Source organism: Tripterygium wilfordii, chromosome 21 (genome assembly GCF_013401445.1).
Source record: "Tripterygium wilfordii isolate XIE 37 chromosome 21, ASM1340144v1, whole genome shotgun sequence".
Classification (NCBI taxonomy): Eukaryota; Viridiplantae; Streptophyta; class Magnoliopsida; order Celastrales; family Celastraceae; genus Tripterygium; species Tripterygium wilfordii.
Window position 1 is genome coordinate 4,494,898 of NC_052252.1, and position 20,193 is coordinate 4,515,090.

The 20,193-nt window shown below is 36.4% G+C and overlaps 4 protein-coding genes across 4 annotated transcripts; all 4 read right to left on the reverse strand.

Annotated features, from left to right (window-relative positions):
* Positions 1 to 521: 521 nt before the first annotated feature.
* Positions 522 to 9,268, reverse strand: LOC119988209 (AP-5 complex subunit zeta-1). The gene is made up of 16 exons (XM_038833172.1): positions 8,994 to 9,268; positions 8,722 to 8,862; positions 8,230 to 8,321; positions 7,367 to 7,463; positions 6,813 to 6,856; positions 6,232 to 6,320; positions 5,639 to 5,730; positions 5,403 to 5,549; positions 4,657 to 4,804; positions 4,410 to 4,486; positions 3,134 to 3,205; positions 1,941 to 1,988; positions 1,709 to 1,836; positions 1,440 to 1,599; positions 1,119 to 1,329; positions 522 to 802 (listed from the first exon to the last, which is right to left on the reverse strand). Exons 1-16 carry the CDS (start codon positions 9,261 to 9,263, stop codon positions 753 to 755), a joined length of 1,866 nt encoding a protein of 621 aa, XP_038689100.1. The 5' UTR covers positions 9,264 to 9,268; the 3' UTR covers positions 522 to 752.
* A 443-nt stretch (positions 9,269 to 9,711) lies between these two features.
* LOC119987754 (tabersonine-19-hydroxy-O-acetyltransferase-like) lies at positions 9,712 to 11,025 on the reverse strand. Its single transcript, XM_038832674.1, has one exon. The coding sequence runs from the start codon at positions 11,023 to 11,025 to the stop codon at positions 9,712 to 9,714; it is 1,314 nt and encodes a 437-aa protein (XP_038688602.1).
* A 1,654-nt stretch (positions 11,026 to 12,679) lies between these two features.
* Positions 12,680 to 14,190, reverse strand: LOC119988066 (stemmadenine O-acetyltransferase-like). Its single transcript, XM_038832971.1, has one exon. The coding sequence runs from the start codon at positions 14,155 to 14,157 to the stop codon at positions 12,856 to 12,858; it is 1,302 nt and encodes a 433-aa protein (XP_038688899.1). The 5' UTR covers positions 14,158 to 14,190; the 3' UTR covers positions 12,680 to 12,855.
* Positions 14,191 to 15,413: 1,223 nt separating this feature from the next.
* LOC119990233 (probable folate-biopterin transporter 4) lies at positions 15,414 to 19,632 on the reverse strand. The gene is made up of 7 exons (XM_038836128.1): positions 19,459 to 19,632; positions 18,252 to 18,379; positions 17,699 to 17,920; positions 16,837 to 17,295; positions 16,448 to 16,645; positions 16,211 to 16,348; positions 15,414 to 16,067 (listed from the first exon to the last, which is right to left on the reverse strand). Exons 1-7 carry the CDS (start codon positions 19,537 to 19,539, stop codon positions 15,806 to 15,808), a joined length of 1,488 nt encoding a protein of 495 aa, XP_038692056.1. The 5' UTR covers positions 19,540 to 19,632; the 3' UTR covers positions 15,414 to 15,805.
* Between the last annotated feature and the right edge of the window lie 561 nt (positions 19,633 to 20,193).

Genomic DNA, 20,193 nt, shown 5'->3' on the forward strand with positions numbered 1-20,193 from the left:
GCTCTACGATTCCCATCCGAGTTTACTAGTTAAAGTCTCATTTAGAAAATCGTTCAAAATCGTAATTTGCTCTAGATTTTGTACGATTTTGCTTGAATAAAGCTCTCGAGTAGAACTCCAGTCCTGAGTTCGATTCCTATTGGGAGTAATATCCTTTGACAAAGAAACTTTTGTATACGTGAGTTTGATGACCTTAATTTAAACTCATATCAGATATCCAAAAGCAAATTTGTATGATATTTTTTTTGGTTACCAAAAAAAGAAGTGTACAAAACATGAACAAGACAATTGGTCAAAATTGTTGGTCATATTAACTTTTCTGCACAACTACAATGGTTTTATCCATTTGCTTGTAAAGCACAGATCACTCTCATTCTTGATCTTTATGGCTGTGTCACCAAAAACCTTCCTGCTCAACTCTTTCAGCATCAGTTGATGATGGTTTGTTTGTATTCTAAGAAAATGAATTGAGGGTTTCCACCAGTTTACATGAAAATAATAACTATGGAGCAATCGGACGATCGGAATTTACATTCATTCAGAAAACTCATGAAATCAAGAACAGGAGAGACAATACAACATGAAAGAGTCGATACTGAAATTCAGTCGTTGAAATAAAAAATGGTAAAAATTAAGTAGCAATGTTCCACAATGTTCTGTTCCATGACAAAGAAGCATATGCTGATATAAGTATGAAGGATATGCATTGATAGTATACTAGACATTAATTCGATCCAAAAAACGATCTGCCATCATCGTCGTGGAAGAATATCGGAAAATGAGAAATCATGGAAGGGTGGACCTGCATGGAGGAAAAGCTGAGTTGAAAGACAAATCTATGAGAAATTATAGATGCAAAGTCATGCATGATTTTTCCATGAAATGTTCGGTAGCTGTTAAAGACGGAATCTACAAAGGCAAGGAAGATATGGCAGAAAAGGCACAATGATGACACAAACTTCACAAAACTGAATCAAATGGGAAAATGTATCACAGTGTTCGTTCAACTCTACTCCCCTTTTAGCCTAAATTCATACACCCAATCCCAACTTCTCAAGACATAAGTTTTGGATAATATGTAAATTTAATAAAACAATAAACTTCATAGAAGATCTAACCTTCTTGTTCACCAAGAATATAAAATGGGACATGCGCAGTCATTTTTGTGCCACCCTTATCCCAGTTGACAATGCCTGGATCCTGCACGTCTCCATCAGAAGGTCGTGAAGGCCCCAAAACAGACAAACAAATTGCAGTTTCACTCATTAAACCCAAATAATCACGGGCACGCTTCCAGACCCTTGCATCAGATATTCGTGATCGAGCTACCTGGGAATTCAAAGCTAGTGAGGAAAGCAAAACACCTATCATGGTAAAAGATGCATGAAATCCTAACTTGAGACTTCGGCTAAGGAAATTTGGAAAGCTGTTTGGCAGACCTTTCCCAAGGCCACACGTGCCCTTGGCATTAGTTCCCGATGATATGTAGCAAGTTTTGCAATAGCGGTTACAACAAAACATAGAAGCCTTGATTGTGATGACTTCCTGAAGTTTTCACCATCAGAGCCAACAGTGGATTCCTGCCTTAAGCTTAGACGACTTCCCAAGAGAAGAAAAGACGACGAAGTCAGGAAACAAATAGCCAACATCGTGATTCACGAAGGAAGCTTCTTATAACACAAACAGCAAGGCAATAAAAAAAGCATACCTAGATGATAAGTTTTCATATAAAAGTAGTTCCAAACTCTCAAAAAGCTCACGTGCTGCATCTTTGTGAGATCCACCACCTCCACCATACTCCCCAATTGCCCAACATAATTGTAATGCCAACTCCATCTAAATTTTAAAAAAAAAATAAATAAATAAAAAGGCAGCCAACTCTTTATAAGATGGTCACAGCATCTAATCAGCCAGACGTAAAAGCAAGGCAGTCAACTTACCTTTGCAGAGCTATCATAAGCTTCTCCAAGCCTGTCAGTTATAGGTTTCTGCAAAGGTAAAGGCTTTAGTATCTTATATGTTCTTTTGGAACAAAAGAAAGCATAATTTTTTTTAACTAAGAAAAGGTTTGTTAATCGACATTTATCAGACATATATTGAATTTATATTCACGCATCATGATCACCGCGCCCGAATATATGAAACAGATGTATGTCTTCAAATGAAAGCAACGATGCTCCTCCCAAAAACTCATCTGAAAGAGAATAATAAAAATTGCAGGTTTCCTTTCTCTATTTAACAGGCGAACATGCAATTCAGCCCTAGACTTACAGGGGTGCAACCTAGAGATCACAGATTCAATTCCTGGAAACAACCTCCCCAACAACAAAGAAAACCAACCAACCTCTCGGTTGCACCATGCAACTCTACCACTCAGCCACATGTTTGCCTAAAAAATATATATTTAAAGTATTTTAGTAAAATGTTCTTGACAGATTCAAAATCAAACTGACAGTGAGTTTTGACTATCAAATTTCCATGTCATTTTCTAGCAGAAGTAAATGTTAGCGCATGTTTATAACGATCTAAAAATAGCATTATACAGTTATCCATCTTAGATGAACAGCGTAAGTACTCAAGTCTTAATGGAAAAACCTTCTGTGTGGGATTATGCTAGAGGAAACGAAAGGGCATTTTTGTGGATGTGTTTCATCAATACAACAAATGAGATGCGACTTGGACATGCTATATACATATGTGAAGGCCATAGAAAAGCGTAGAAAGCAGAAGCTATGCTCACAGAGGTCGTTACTACTTTATATATCAACTGAATACCAGTAAAGATACAAGATTAGCCTAAGATTTTATGGTTTCTACAGCATGGCAAAGTGATTCTAAAACATTTCTTCGAGAGATTAGCCCAAGATACAAGATTAGCCCAAGATTTTATGGTTTCTACAGCATTGCAAAGTGATTCTAAAACATTTCTTCAAGAGATGAAAAATAAAAAAATAAAAAATAGAAAGACCATGGAGAACGCCTTCCCACATTGCCCATCAGTAAAGTTCACACTCCAGCTTTCCCAGTTTTGATTGAAAAATCTTTGTAGGAATGGCTATTGCTATGCCTATAATCATTGAGAAAAAAACTGAAGCATACTTTACATAATGCAATTTATATGAGCAACAATTACCTTCAATAGTGCAATAAAATCTGGAGAACGCTGAAACGTTGCAAGCATGAATTCTAGGAGCCTTTTACGAACCTGCAAACACAAATTAGTGAAATTACTCCTATTAGTCTCCAATGATTTTTGAGTCATTATAAGAACCACCCTGCAACAGTGACTATTCAATGTTAAAAATAATGGACTAATAAGACATGCATTCCTATTTCTGAAACTTTAGCATACGATTTCAAACCAATCTAGCATCAGTCAAAACAATTCTTTCCCTCATGATGCTGCCATCTTCCCTCATTCTATCCCCTGCAACTCTACCACTAGGCCACATATTATGTGGGGGTAAGGTCTGCATACATCTTGTCTGTCTCCGACCCTGCCCACTGTGGGAGCCTTGTGCACGGTTGTTGTTTATGATGCTGACATCAGATCTCTTAGACTTAAAACAAAAAAAAAAATTAAGAGGAAGATAAGGAGAGATGAAAAATAAAGATATTGATAAGTCGAGAAATGAATCTAATGATGAAAGGAAGAGAAACTGAAAGGCTTAAACACAAAAGAAGACTTTACATCGACAGGGAGGAAACTATCTGAGATACATAAATGAAATCTCTGCTAGACTGAAAAGACAATTTTAATTGCACAAGAAAGTAAATTATTACATTTACTCAAAAATTCATCAAGTAGAGACATCCAGACCATGTACATACACCTCATAATGTGCTATAAACATCTCACCACTTAAACTTATGAGCTAGCTACATTAGAGGCAGTTATATATGTCAGCCAGTTAGACATTGACCTGGTTATGCTTAGTTGAAAATATTGAACTCGAGTTCCAGGAGGGTGAATGAAGGGTTGGAATTGAATGTGTTTATGTAAAATGCTCGAGCGAAGTAATTTATATCACTTATTTTCTTTAAATGCATATGTGATAGAGTAGAGTATATAACATAATCTGGAGGTGGTAACTACTATAGCTTTTCGTTAACTACAACAGAAAAGGATTGTCAAATTTTTTTTATTGATTTACACTCTTCACATTTTTTTAATTGATTTACTTACAGAAAAACACAGCATGAAAGCCAATCTAATCTGCTGCGCTAATTACAAAAGCAACGACAAAAGCCCTGCAGAAGCTCGTCTGCCCCTTTACCCTTGAGTAGAAACCCAACAGTTAATATTTATATCATAAGACTAAAAGTAAGCAATGAAAACAAAAAAGCAAAGCCAGACAGATCCTGATTGAAGAAAAAATTGAATTACTCAAAAAGATGTATGCATCAACCTCATAAGAAAATTTTTTGTCTGGAAACATTGTCGCATTTCTTGACATAAGCAGGGGAATCAAAGCACATATTAAAGCTGCAAAAAAGGCAGGCAACAATGATTCAACATAATCGGCAACTTAACCTTGAAGAAAATAAGATATACAACTTCAATTAAAACCAGAGTTGCATTCAGCATTACTACTAGTTCCCTAGAAAACAAAGATGAAGCCATTGTAAAAAAGTAATTAGAAAATACGGACATACAGTTATTGACATCGCGCAACCCTATTGCAAAATAATAATCAAGCAGCCTAGGTGTCATGTCTAGAATTTGCTTTAGCCTGTCAGATTGAGGAGTGTTGATTACAGCCTGTATAGCTGCAGCCATTCCAGGAGAAGTCCAGTGGCGTTCCTGAAAAACAAAAAATTATTCAAAACTTATTTGCCCATTCAATTGAAAAAATAGAGATCCTAGTCATAAGATAGTATTGATAGATTACGATGTCATAAAACATGTTTGGATATCATTGCTGCATCCCAAAATGAAACATAGTCATTAGCAAGAAAGTAATAACAAAGAGTGTTATACCAAGAACATGCATACACTTCATTACAATATCAAAATGATACAAAAGTCTGAGCAAGTAACCTAGGCTAGAAAGAATATGACCATTGAATCAAAAGATAACGGCGTGAGCCGAGATTTCAACACTCAGCATAGAAATTATTTTGCTCGTATTGATGCACAAATTGCAGTTGATACTTGATACCACATGAGACACATGTTACATCATGATAAAGCATATAACACTGCAAGACTTTTTTGATAAAAGAGAAATATAGAATAATAAAAAAAAAAATCAGTAGTCCAATGAACCAATGCCCCTCAAATGAAGACAGAACCAACCTCCCCTCACTCCTAAAGTCCTAATCTAACAATAGTTTAATACATATTTAACATCAGCATTTAACTGCAACAAAATGAAGATTCAAAAGTAGAAAGGGAATACCGCAAGCCCATCATTCTCATCCTTTAGAAGTTCAAGGAACAGAGGATCAGCTGCATCTATGGTACTGCTATCCTCTGATTCGGAGTCTCCTCCTCCATCTCCTATGGTTGAACCAGTATAAGCTTCATCCATGAGTGCAAGTAGCATCTGCATGGACAAAATAAATATCCTTACTTGCAGTAAAAGTTAAATTGATCACTACCTGTACTCAAATTTTATGAAGGCTCAAAAATAACCTCAGGAGCCGTACTCTTCTGGATTGAAGCTATGCCACTTCCAATAAGAGATCCTGAACTCCGTTCCACCTTTTCCAAAGCCACCACCAAAACTGGTTGAAGCAAAAGTAAATGTAAATCCTAAACACTGGTTTCAGAATTCAGACGCCATAAAAACAACAATTCAACATCAACCACATTCAAATAGTAAGTCCAGATGTATAGTCAGTTCCCCTTATAGTGCTTTACTGGAGAAAGAGAGGAGAATGGGAGAAAATACTACATGGTAAGATTTTAAAACACATGCAAGGGTACAAGATATAAAACTAGATCATGCAAAAGGATAAGATAGATGACATATCATATTTAGTGTGATGATGATTTGATCTCACATTGGTCAACGAATTTATAGCAATTTTTGATGAGGTATGGAAGTTCATCAATTGGGGAAGTGGGTTGGAGTGGAAAGGGAATTATAGGGTCTCATCAAACTATAAGTAAAGCTTCATAAAGATGGGAAGGAAGAAAAGAAAAACAAAGAGAAAGCAAAAAAAAATTCATCATGCTGCAAATAACAAAGAAGTTTACTTGAGTATCCAAAGATGTCAACTTACTGGGCAGGTCCACCAATGATGGAAATAGTGGAAGAAATGACCCAGGTGACACCAATCCTGGAAAGACCTTCAGAAATGATTTTTCTAATCTGCAAGCCGAGCAGGTGAATGAACATTAACCAATCTTCGCAATTACATTCAGTAGGATATATCACTAAATAGAAATCCCCTCAATCAGCTAATATTGAAAAAAAATTTACTTAAAATTTAATAATATTCTGAAAATATTTTGCTAAAAAGTAATAAATAACTAACTGCGAGAGAACTATGCACAACATTTTTTATTATTGTCTCTATTTTGATTGCATACAAGACAGTAAATAAATCATATTTCCACTTAAAATTTTTAGAACTTTTCTTCTATTTGACCAAAACAGGCATGCCAATGTATCCCTTTGTTTACATTTTCTATAAATCCTAACTCTAGCACACAGTAGATCCCAAACACTCTAGGGTATGCAGTAGATATAATAATTTATAGCAACCAAAAAAATTTCGTGGCCAAAATTTTAGGGCCTGAGTTGGGACATGGAAATGGTCTTTCATTAATAAAAAAGTGAAGCTTAGATGCAAGAACTTACTTTTTCCCATGCCATGCAATCAGCTTTAGCAACAAGGGGAAAAACTGCAGACATATTAGAATTATTAGAAAGACGGAAATTATAAAGAATTCTTTGTGCTTATCCTTGCCAAGTACATATGCAATGGATTTGTTGTAACACAACTCAAGCTAAGCAATCCAAAGAGTCCTAAAATCAGGATCAGAAGCTGAACATGATGGGTGGCTTTCCAATTCTTTATCTATTCTTCAGCAGAGCTTTTTTGTTTTTATTATAGACGAAAAGAATACAGGAACCTAAAATTTATTAAAAAATGAAACACTATGGTGGCCCTATTTTGGCTTTAAATACATGCAAGACACTTAATGCCTCATTGTTGTTTGTTTTCCTACTATGATTGGGGTAAGTATTGCAACATTTATTTTAAAGGATAATCGAGGGTGAGGCATGAAAATTCAGAAGGCTAACCCAGAAAATTAATATGCACGATTATCGAACATGCTTCAAAAGTTTTCCTCAATCTTAACTTGTCATAAACTGGGCATCTCAGAGATGATTTCAATTGTGAATGATACCTGAGGCAGTAAGGTGAGAAAAGAAGTCAAAAGCTTTTTCTTGTTCAGGTTTAGGAAATTGAGGGTTGCCTCAGCAACAGTAGGATCTGCAAATTCACTGCAATTAAAATTAGAATAAGATATGTTTATAATGCCTGTCAAAATTAACAGTAGGCCTATTTTCTATGAGGAAGAAAAGCTAATGCCTGAAGAAAGGGAATGTCGAGATAAGACAACACTGATACCAAGAAAACAAAAGTACTAACACAGCTATCTATTAGATTCTTGATTCTTCCCCTTAACGGCTTAATCCAAAATAATCAATGTCAAAATAACAAATAGTGCTATCTATTTTTTGATCAAGATCATGTCTAATAAATCCACAACTTTCAATGTGATTAGTGACCACTCGCAACTCTAAAATTAAAACCTCCTCTTCTAGAACCCCAAAAATCTAAAGGATAGCAAGGAAACATCACTTCATTCTCAGGATAAATAAGACGTAGGGTACCCTTGGGAAAATTGTCTTCTATGGGTCTAGTTACTGCAAGGATTTTGACATTTGTTTTGGTTTTCACCTAAGACCTCAGAATGAAACTATATCACTGTTAGTGCCAAGAAATATTTTCAGACAATAATTCCGCTTTTAGAAATCCTGTTAGCATTGGAAATCAATTTTTAGATCACCAATTTGATGTTTTCCAAGGCTGATCCTCCAAAAACAGGTGAAAATGTTAGAGCAATAACTATTGTATAGTCACATAATTGGCCTCTCGTATATCAAAGCAACAACCATAAATCGTTTATGCAATGGCATTTTCTTTAATGTTATTATTGTTTTTTCTAAAAAGAAACTATATAAATGGATAAAAACAAACTCTTACCGGCTCAAACATGACCGAAAGAATGTCCTTAGAGAGGGATCAGCATCATGTAGAACCACTTCTCCAAAATCAAGGTAAAATTGAAGAATGGCCTACAAGACGTACAATAAAAAGTATAAGACACATAGCTAAACTACCACATGCCCCTATCCCTAAGTGAAGATAATTACACTCAGAGACTGCCCACATAGACCCAACCTACAAATGGTAAAAGGGTCAGCAACAATTTAGACTGAGATACCACCCAGTAAATCAAGGCATCTTAAGAACTTGAAGTTATCCATCTCACATAAGAAATTGGGAGTTCTGTAAGAAATGCCAGTTTGCCAAACACGAAGAACACTAAAAAGTTGAGCAAATAAAAACGTAAAGCCCAAAACTTATCCATTGTCAAAGCTTCAAAATCACTCAAAATCAGAATCATTAGGCTATGGGAACACTAAATAACCATTAAAACAATAACTATATAAGAACAGAATTACGGAACAATACCAGCAAGAGAAGCCCATTCGGTGCTCGAGACTGAGAGAGGGAAGCCACAGAACGTTGGAAGAGCTTGTTTATCTGAGGATAAACCCTAGCTACCAAATCTTCATTTTTCTCTGCTTTACACAATTCGTGTAGCTTCTTCACCTGTCCAATAAAACAAAAACAAAACGCATACACAATCAAAAACCCTAATATCAACACATTACACAAGTAAACGCGTATGAAGGTGTATGTACAAAGAGAATTTAGAGAGAGGTTTGGAGGTAGAGACTGACGGAATGAAGAAGAGACGGGTCTGAAGCCGGGTCGGATTCCCTGGTACTGGTCGATAAGGTTCTTAAATAGAAATCCCACTCTCTGTCGCGGTCTCGATCGGCCATTTCTGGAAATTGAAAAAATAGAGAGAGTCGTTTCAACTGCCAGTCACCGTCGCTGAGCTCCGACAGTTGATACAGAGGAAGATTAACGAAGACAGATACCAAACGTCGTCGTTTACGAATTGAATGAAAAGTAAAAAACGTTTCCATATGCCGTCGTTTTATCATTTTATGTACGCCGTCCCCTTTTTTCCCCTGTTTAAACCGAAAACCGAATCATTCGGTCTAGCTTTAAAATATTTTTGAATTGAGGAATTTGGGATAGAGAAAAGAAAATATTCTTATTATCTTTTTGAAAAAATTAAAAAAAATGAAAAGTCCACTCATTTCGTTCTTTGTTTCCTATAACAAATATAGTTATATTCATTTCATACTCATTGTCACATTCTTCCATTATGAATCTAATATCTCATTAGTTCTTGAGAATGGTAAAATCAATGTGAATAGGCTGTTGAAGACAAAAACTTACATATTAAGTAACGTAAAATGCCAACTAATAATAATAAAAGACAAACTTACACAGTAGTCAAGAAAATTACAGAAAGATAGAAACACAGATTCAGAAATCAAGACCACGTGAAGAAGAAGAAAAAAAAGAAAAGGATAAAGAAGTTGATCATGTCATTTCAAAGACATTTGGATTCACAGAAGCAAATGAAAGCAACTCTTCATTATTTTCAAATATGGCCATCTTTTCTTCACACAAGGTCACCCAAGCCTCAATTCCACCACCCTCCCTTGCATCCATCAAAACAATTGAATTTGAGATCTTCGTATTGAATAGAGACACCCATGTTGGCTTCCCCCACCCGAAATCAGTTTTGTATATCGGCATTCGACACCAACTACTAAAAATATACGCATCGACAATATGAGTACTACTCTCTCCTCTTGAGCTTCTTGCTTCCATCATTTCGTTGAAGTCGCAAAATATTTTCTCTGGACTCACTTTCAATTCTTTCAATTCCTTTCTTAGCTTGAGAATTAAACTCTGCAATTCTATTTCTGTTTCTGAAAATTTGGCTGTGATTACTGATAGAATATTCCCAACCGAGTATTCTAACAAGGGCGTCGATAATCTCTTCCTCAAGTTTACACCATGAACACACAAAGAAGGTATTGAGAATGTCCCTCCCATTGATCTTGATGCTGTAATTGCAGACTTCCAAATTAGCGCGGTTACAGCTTCTACACGCGTAGGTTGTTGGACGCTTGAACTAGCAATTTTAGCCTTGAGTGCATCAATATTTGAGGCGGTGAAAAAGAATCTTTTACATACGCATGATTCATCTTGGATAAGTGCATTAGCATTTGAAGGCAGCTCATAGTCGACAGGAGGAAAGAGAGTCGCTCCAGCGAATAGTTCTGGATGAGCTACCTCGTCGGATTCAAGTGCTATGGAAGCCCACGTCTTGATGAATATGGAAAAAGTTGTTGCATCGGCGATCTTGTGCACAAGACAAGCTCCAATTGCCATGCCACTGCATTCAAAGAAGTTAACTTGAATCAAAAGCAAATTACCTGTTTTTGCCGCTGCTAGTGATTCAATAGGTAGGAGTTTTCCAACTTCATCGAGATTAGGGTTTCGTAGAACATCGGACAAAAGGCAATTAATTCTCGTTTCGGTAAATGTAACACCCTCGTCGTTACATTCAATGGAAATATGGTCTTTGACTCTTCCGGCGAAAGGGTAATACATGGTTAGGGTTTTGGATAAAGATTCTTTAAGAATACGACATATTTTAGTAGTATCATGATGTTGATTAGCGTCACTTTTTGCAGGGTAGAAGAAAACCAGAGGGATGTAAATTAAAGGACTGACTTGATCAAGAAGAGAAAACTTGAAAGTTTTAAGGTTGGCAGGCGTAGGAGAGGATGGTTTGATGATTTCACTTGCAACAATCTCAACGTTGAATGTAGCACTAGCCATCTTAATTTGCTTCAAAAGCTGAAAGAAGGCTTCATATTTATAACCTAAGCTTGCATGTTATATATAAATAGCTAAGATGGACAAGGGCCACAATTTTGTGTGCATTATCTTTATTGTATTTACAAATGAAGACAACAAAGGCATGGGGGGACTACTAATCAATGTGCATAATTTATCATGAAGGGCGGCTACATGTGGAGTAGTAAACCAAATGTGGAATTCCAACCACTAAAAGATCAAGCTAGCAAGCGTATCCTGACTTTGGAATATCAACAATGGTAGGTTCCAATAATGCAAACGAAAGCGCAACGACGACTTGTCAATTGTATATCTAACACAATAAAGAAAATTTCGTAAGGGGACACCACCACAATTCATTCATGATACTAGAAGGCAAGCCATGTGAGCTATTGAGCGACACTGGCGTTATGTCTCATGTATAGGTCCCATGTTGTGTTTAATAGATCCAAAATGTCTGGCCCTCTTGTGTTTTCTAATTACGGTATCATAGTTAGCAGCTTTATGAAGCTCCGTTGTCTTTTAACTACTAACATTTTAAAGAAAACTTGACCTTGTTTCTTTGTTTTTATATATCTTGTTAGTGATGTTGGTGGAAGTAGTTAAAAATAATTTGTCAGCATGTGATTAGTTAATTACTCTAGATGATAAAGTTCTTACAATAATTAACACATACAAATATCAAAATGAGCCTAGTTTTGTTTTTTGTTTGGTAGCGTGAAACTCGCTCAGCTATCCATCGATCATTGGACAACTGACTGGTAAATCCTGGGCTACATAAAATACCCGGCAATCTCTATGAACTAGTTAAGACCTGGATTGAGACCCTGCAATCTCTATGAATCAGTTAAGACCTGGAATGCGTGATCCACCCTATGGAACATTTATGAGACTACAATGTCTTATGAATTATACTCAGTAACTTGACATTATTTTAAGCAAAAGTCGCTTAAAACAAGTAGACTTTGATGCATTTCTCAACGCATCTTATGAATATTCGTAATCAAGAAACAAGATTAGGTGCATGGGTTTGATGATGCTTTTGCATATAATATTAAGCCCAAGCACGTTGATAGCCTGCATTTCTTTATATCCAAAATGTATGGCCCTCTTGTACACTAATTAAGCTTAATGTGTGAATCTCAGTGTCGAATAATCAATCCTCATGAGGCTTTTCACTTTTGTTATGGTTGGCACCCAAGATGCAAGAATAAAACAAGATCCTTAATTTTGAAAGAGTGATGGATACTTAGACGGCAGTACCCTAGCTAAAAGCTAGCTTTTCAGACTACAAAATCGAAGGGATGTGCAAGGAAATTAACATGAAATCCCTAAGAAAATGATTTTCTATACTAAGGGTCAGAATGAAACTAATCAGCTCCTCTTCAATTATCCGAACTATGTGTCCATGAGGTCTTAGTGTAGTATCAATAGGCTTCCTATACAAAAAGAGTATTACATTAGGTGATACGGAGAACTACCATTGGACCGATGAAGAGAGTTGTATAATGATGCAGGCTAGCTAACGCAGTGAAAAGAACTCCTACTTGGACATGTTATTTCGACACACGAATACCAGATTTAAGATTTTAATACTTTATTGATTCGAATGAATATCAAAGAATTAGAAAAAGACTATCATCTCTTAATTTTTATAAAATCAAAAGTGAAATACCCTCAAGGTTTACAACCTTAAACTATACCAAAGCCAAAATCTTAAAACAACTTGAAAAGAAACACACCAGCCATCCAATCTGTGCGTCACATAAGATGGAAACCTAGATTGAGAAATCAAGACTACAAGAAGAAGGATCATGTCATTTCAATGACATTAGGATTCACAGCAGCAAATGAAAGCAACTCTTCATTACATTCAAACAAGGCCATCTCTTCTCCACACAATGTCACCCAAGCCTCAATTCCATCACCCTCTTTTGTATCCATCAACACAACAACATTTGGGAATTTCATGTTGAATAGAGAGATCCATGTTGGCTTCCCCCACCCGAAATCGACATCGTACACCGGCATCCGACACCAACTACTAAAGCCATAGACATCTGCATCACCACTATGTTTTTCTATGCTTGCTGCTTCCATCATTTTGTGTACGTTGTCTAATATTTTTTCTCTGTTCACTTTCAATTCTTTCAATTCCTTTCTTAGCTTGAGAACCAAGCTTTGCAATTCTATTTTTGTTTCCGAAAATTCAGCTGTGATTCCTGTTAGAATGTTTCCTACCGAGTATTCTGACAAGGGCGTCGATAATCTCTTTCTCATGTTTACGCCGTGAAGACACAGAGATGATCTAGATAACGTCCCTCGGATTGATCTTGATGCGGTTATTGCACATTTCCATATTAATGCCGTTATGGCTTCTACGCGCGTAGGTTGTTGAATGCTTGCGCTACAAATTTTAGCCTTGAGTGCATCAATATTTGAAGCAGTGAAAAGCAATCTTTTGCATATGCATGATTCATCCTGGATAAGTATATCTTCATTTGAAGGTAACTCAAAGTCGACAGGAGGAAAGGTGGTCGCCCCGACAAATAGTTCTGGATGAACTACCTCATCGGATTCAAGAGCTACGGAAGCCCACGTCTTGATGAATGTGGTAAAAGTGGTTGCATCCGCAATCTTGTGCACAAGACGAGCTCCGATTGCCATACCACCGCACTGAAAGACGTTAACTTGAACAAAAAGTAAATTACTTGTTTCTACCTTTGCTGGTGATTCAACTTCAAGAGGTTGAAATTTTTGTAATTGATCGGGATTAGGGTTTCGTAGAACACTAGATAAAAGACAATTGACTCGTGTTTCGATAAACATAACCCCCTCGTCATTACATTCGATAGAGAGATGATCTTTGATTCTTCCTGCGAAAGGGTAGTACATTGTTAGGGTTTTGGATAAAGAAGTTTTAAGGATATGACATCTCAGATGTGGATTAGTGTCGGTTTTCGCTGGGTAGAAGAGAATCAAAGGCATGTAAAACGAAGGGTAGATTTGATCAAGAAGAGAAAATTTGAAAGTTTTAAGATTAGAAGGGGTAGGAGAGGATGGTTTGACTGTTTCTCTTGAAACAATCTCAACCTTCATTGTAGCACCAGCCATCTTCAATTGTTTAGGCCACAAAAGATTGAAAGAAAAGCTTGATATATATAATAAAATATAAGCTTGCATACATTGGAAAATATCAACAATAGGGTCCGATAATAATGCAAATAAAAGCAACAACAATTATTTTGAAAACATATTGGATTGATGACAGCATCTATGTCCACTAACTTGTGTCCACTGGCCAAAAACAAAATCTACTATCTACATCATCACATATTGTCTTGTAGCCTGCCAAGTTTTCTAAATCTGTGTGCCTCCAATTTTTGTCACATTTTGTTGATGAGCATACATAACTGGACTTTGGCGGTCAAGATCACTCCAAAATTTTATTTAAAGTAATTATTTGGATAATACTATTATGATCACAAACGAATTGAGTTTTGACTCAATTTTTTTTATCGTCAGGTGAGAAACTTCTATACTCATGAATCTGATGACTCGAGTTTAGATCTCTCTTGAATGTTCAAAGTAAATGTTTTCTGAGTCATTCTCCCTTTTTTTTTTAAATGATTTATTTGAGGCAGATTTTTTTATTTAGAACACATAATGTGACTAAAGTGAGTTGGTCATGACCAGAACGCCCATGCTTTTAATAATGTGCAATGGATAATATTATTTTGAGGACACATAATGAAAGTACGAGACTAAAGTAACTTTGTCGGTATGGGTCTCACATGATTTGTCTTTTTCTTTTTCTTTTTTTAAAGAAAATATTTTTGTATTTCAAATGGCCCTCACAAGGCCTCAACTCCAATCACGGCTTTGTCTTTACCATTTTTTTAAAAATAAATAAATAAAAAAAGAAACTAATTATGCAATTAACAATCGAATAAAATCACTCTGGTTGAAGCTTACCCAGCACCACGAAGCTTGCACTACAGAGGTTTGTGGGGGCTTACACCTTAAATTCTAGGGCCTTAGTTATGATACCATTTGTAATAGCCCGCCCGTTTGTGTCAAGCTTGGTGATACTAGGCAAGGGGACTTAGTGCTGTAAATCTCACATCATTCAAGAGAAAAAGTAAAATACAAAACATAATAAGTCCAATTTCCTAACTAGTAACAAGCTTTTCCACTCAAATTAGTATGGACTGGTGATGAGTATGTGAAAGATAAAGTCGTGCGTGCTAGTATAGACTGACCACAGTGGATAAAGTGTTACTAGTGTGAAGATACGTACTATCACAAATACAATAATATCAAGTATAAACACAACTTTCATAAGCTTCTCTTTAGCTATGACAATCTCATACACCTCCCAGAATCATATTATGACAATCAATACAATGAATCTCAAGTCATTACACAACAAAAGCACCTGTAATAGGAGGATAGAGTAACTACGTCAGAGTAGTTTGTCACTGTTTAAGCAAAAATATATCAGCAACATAAAGGATTGCCACTGAAGTCTTTATAATTCATCAAAAGTATGCTACCAACCCATAAAACATGGGAATATCACCAGAGTCAATCTCTTCTGAAGGGATTTCTTTTTTTTAATTTCTGTGCAGCTAGCTAGTACTTTGTGTTTGTATTGTCTACATCTCCAAATCTTAACAGCTGAAGAAGAAAAAACCAGCTGTTCATAGTTGTAGTAATTTCTGAGCTATCTTGCTTTGTATTGTAAGAAATCAGTTGCTAACTATGCTGATATCCCCGTCGCATCTTTCGGTATCAGAAACAGAAAAGCAATTGGAAAGAAAGTGCAGAGGATTTGAATGGCGATGCCGAAAAGGAGATTGTCAAAAGATCCTGAAGAAAGATTCAGAATTGATGCCAACCCAGCACCAACGAATGACCCCAATGTAGATCCAAAGTTGTTTATCGACATAAAAAGTGCGAAGAGAGTTCCTTCGATTCCCGGTGGACATAACTGTCCGGATAAGATCAGGAATGGCATGAACCTGCATTAAAAATGGCACATAATTGAGTGCAAGAGAGAAAATTAGGTGACTTCTTCAGTTTTTTGAAAGTCTCAAACTGGTCAGTTATCTGGTGATGCTGCTCATAAATAAATTTTAGAACACTAAGCAGAAAATAGACCTACTTGAATTGATTGATAGCATCAATGAGCGCAGAACCACATAGCACCATCGTGCTATCCGATATCCCAAAGGCAACGTTCATTCGAGAAACTAGAACTATGTCGAGGAAAGTCAAGCAAGACAAACCAATATGAGCCCACCTGCATTATTTCATTCAGTGTAACCAAAACCAGTATCAGCTGACTAAATTGATGCCCAAAAATAAGGCCAAAGAAAAAGCCTGTGATTGTTGTACTTACATTAGTATTGTTCGTAACTTCATGGTTTTTAAGAACCGATTGTATGTAAAGGTTCCAAGCATGAGGCCGACCCATCCAACAACACGTGCTGTTCCCAGAAAAGATGCATCCAAGTTCAAGTACTCTGTCTGGTAATAGAACATGACACTCGAGAGGTTTGGAACAGTGACATGTGCTATGAAAAACCAAGCCATTGGTCTGGCCTTTCCAGGAGAAAAATAACATCAAAAGTAAACTTGATTAGAAGGATAAGTAATTTATCAAGAAGAAATTTGTAAAACAAGTATATAGTAGTCATCCATTAACTAGATCAGCACTGAGTGAATGCCCATGACATCACAATATCTGCTACTCTGAGCAGTGGTACCCTAAGTGCCATGATCCATTACCTCAAAATGATTGGCTGCCTGAATGCACGTATCAGGCTGTAGGTGGCTGCTTTTATAGAGTGAAACCAATGTACTGACAAGAGCTCAGTCTTTACTGGAACCTGGGATTTACTACTGACGGCTAGCCTCTTCTTGCTGTTCTTTTGGCCCTTCTTTCTCCTTGAAGTACTGATACCCGACTTCTTCGCTAAGACATTATCTTCATCCAAATGACTACTCCCATTCACCATATGGATGCTGCTTGAATTAGAAATCTCTGGCAAAACCTTACTTTCGACAGAATTCTCCGCAACCAAACAACATGAAAATAACTGTATTGTTGGAAGCACTGTGAACAGAAGAAAAATTGCATCTATCTGCATGTGGGTCAATGCATATCCTCCTAACAGATTCCCACATATTCCGCCAAAAGCCATAGCCAACCAAGATATAGATTGGAGGTCTCCAGCAAATGAGGCCCTGAATAGTGGTAACCATAAGCAATTGTACTGTCAGAACATGAACAAAACCACAAACTTAATCAAGCAAAAAATGAGCCATTCCAATTTCCGACAGCAATCGAAGAGGCTACTAAGACAAGCCAAGGGAGAAAAGAAAAGGTAACAAAAACCATAACCTTTCTTATTCATGGAAAGGTGGAAACCATGTGTCCAAAGCAGGTTTCTGGTAGAGATGCATCCTCTTAGCTAAGCTAACCATGCCATCATGGTTCTCAATATAAGGCAATTAACAAGTTCAAATAATTAATGGAGGGTTCGTGCCAATTGCTTATAGTCATGTTGGCAACATAACTTTCTGTAACAGTAAACATGTAATATTTTGCGTAGATATTAATTAAAAAGGAATAGACTTGTGCACCTACCGCTCGAATCTTACTGCCTCTGCAATCATTGCATCAACAACAACATCTGCCATGGCAGAACCCAAGTTTTGGGCTGTCAAGAAAATCATCAGGGGCCAGGTGGAACTCATTAAGGATGCATTTAAACCAAGAATAAGCCATGGTACAAGCGAGAGAACAGTTGCAATTACTAAGTATGGGATCCTTTTTCTTCCTTTTATTGGGATACAGTCGGACAAAATCCTGCATGTCATAATATTTTTAATTAAAATGTTGTGGAAAAAAGATATTCAAATAGTAGATAGAAGCTCTCTCGGTATGGCTTGCATAAGTAAACATAATCTCAATTAAATTCCATGCTCAACTGCAGTTTCTTTTGTTGGCTATTGTAGGGAAAAATTATTTGTCTTTCTTTTATATTATAGCAATTTGAAATGAATCTATGTAACATCTGATGAAGCCTATTCATATAGACAAACGTTTATCATGTGTTTTTATCCCAGTTAGACAGCAGTTTCTCGTGTGTGTTTCTCTGTTTCTGCCAAACAAAAATGGCGTAAGAAAAGGCTCTTACCCATACAATGGCTTGATGCTCCAAGGAAAAAACGCTATTGAAACTATAAACTGGGAAGCTGATGGGGACAACTTAAGCTTGTCTTTGAGCAGGTAGGAAACTGCATTCCATACGAAGGATCTAAAACCCTATATATATATAAGAAAAATGAGTGGCATATTTTAACATAAGTTGAAAAGACAAAAAGGAAAAAATGCCTCCTCCATAGCAGCAAATAATTAGATGTCTTTGCTGCGCTTTTAGAAGTTGCTAACGTCAAAAACAATTTATCAATAAACAATCAAGAGAAATAGGATATAATTCCAAAGGGCATCTACTGCTAGTTTCATTTTTTGTTTCATAGAAACCAAAAAACTCTTCTGTTCAATACAAACCAAAAATGCAAAAATCATAAGCACAATCTAGTGGTACTGGCCTCAAGGGCTGAACATAAATGTCAGAAAAATAGTTCTCACAGCAAGCACATTATTCACCATTTTCTCCTCCATTTCAGATTTCAGCATATTGAGGAAAAATATGTCCAAAGTTTTCAAAACTAATTCACAACAAGATCACGATTTTCTACGGAGAAACTGTCACTCTTGAGACCTCTATTTCAGCAGCCATGGAAATCGTACCCTTGTCCCAACTCCCAACTAAAATCAATAACAAACAGAAGTAAGCCTTGTCAATATACCGATTACAGATCATCCCATATCAGCTTATGGAGATCACATTTCTTTAAGTCGTAACAATGATCACCCACAATCATCAAAAGTATCGGCCTTATCATCAAGATTTATCAAACATCCATGACAAATAATCCTAATGATGAAAAAAATTCCCTTCAATCCGCAATCTACTCTACAACATTTTGAACTTCCATTGTACACCCAACTTCAAGAATAAAAAAAAAAATCACAGAATGGAAGTAAATTAAACCTATCCCATACAATACAATAAATGTATAACTTTAGCATTCATCTACAAGAGTCGCACCATTAAATGTGCAAAAAAGGAGATCGCTACGGGCCAACACAAACATCTAACAAATCACACAAAAACCATACAAAACAAACAAAATCCTCAAAAACCCAGAAGCCCAAATCAACGAATTCACAAATTTATCCATAACCCAGAATTCAAAACAAGGGAAACGAAAACCCGTTAGGCAATAAATACACAGAAATAGATAAACGAATCAACAGAGAGAATGATTGAAACAAACCTGTGTGAAATAAATCAAACAGATAAGCCACAAAAACGAAGCACCGAATGAAATTTTTAGCTGCTTCAACCACGCTATCATTTTCGATCAACGAAGCCTCCCTAGTCCTCCTCCTTGGCTTTGTAATTTGTATCATGAAAACTTCATTTTTGGTTCTCTTTCTTTCAACGGCTTATTTGCAGTTTCATTCCTTTGACATTTATACCCTGCAATGTTTGCGGGTTGCGGCTGGAAAACATGGCTACAAGGTGAGGGGTTCATTTGTCATTTAGTAGTAGGAGTTATGACATGGTTCTCGTCGTTTTGGCCTATCAGATCTTGCCATGTCAGCTTCTGACCTCGCAGGTTTGACTGTGATAAATTTATTGGTCACAGCCTGTCTTCTTGCATTCTTTGAAATTAGATTTTTTTAACAAGTATGTTTTTAATTTTTTATGGAATAGATGAAGAGGTGATTTACCCTTTTTTTTATTTTTTATAAATAAAATGGTAATGTCCTCCTATAGATGTGATCAAAATAAATGTCAATGGATCATGACGCATTTGTGAGTCCTGAGCTGGGTTGGTTCTATTATTCGCGATCATTTGGTAATATACGTGTCTCGAGTTATATGCAAGATCTTTTCTTGAGGGGATTAATGACTATCGAAGCTTTAGCTTTCTGGTTTGAAATTCAACTTGCAGCTAATCATAATTTTACCCACCATTAGTAAGAGGGATATGCCATTAAGATTG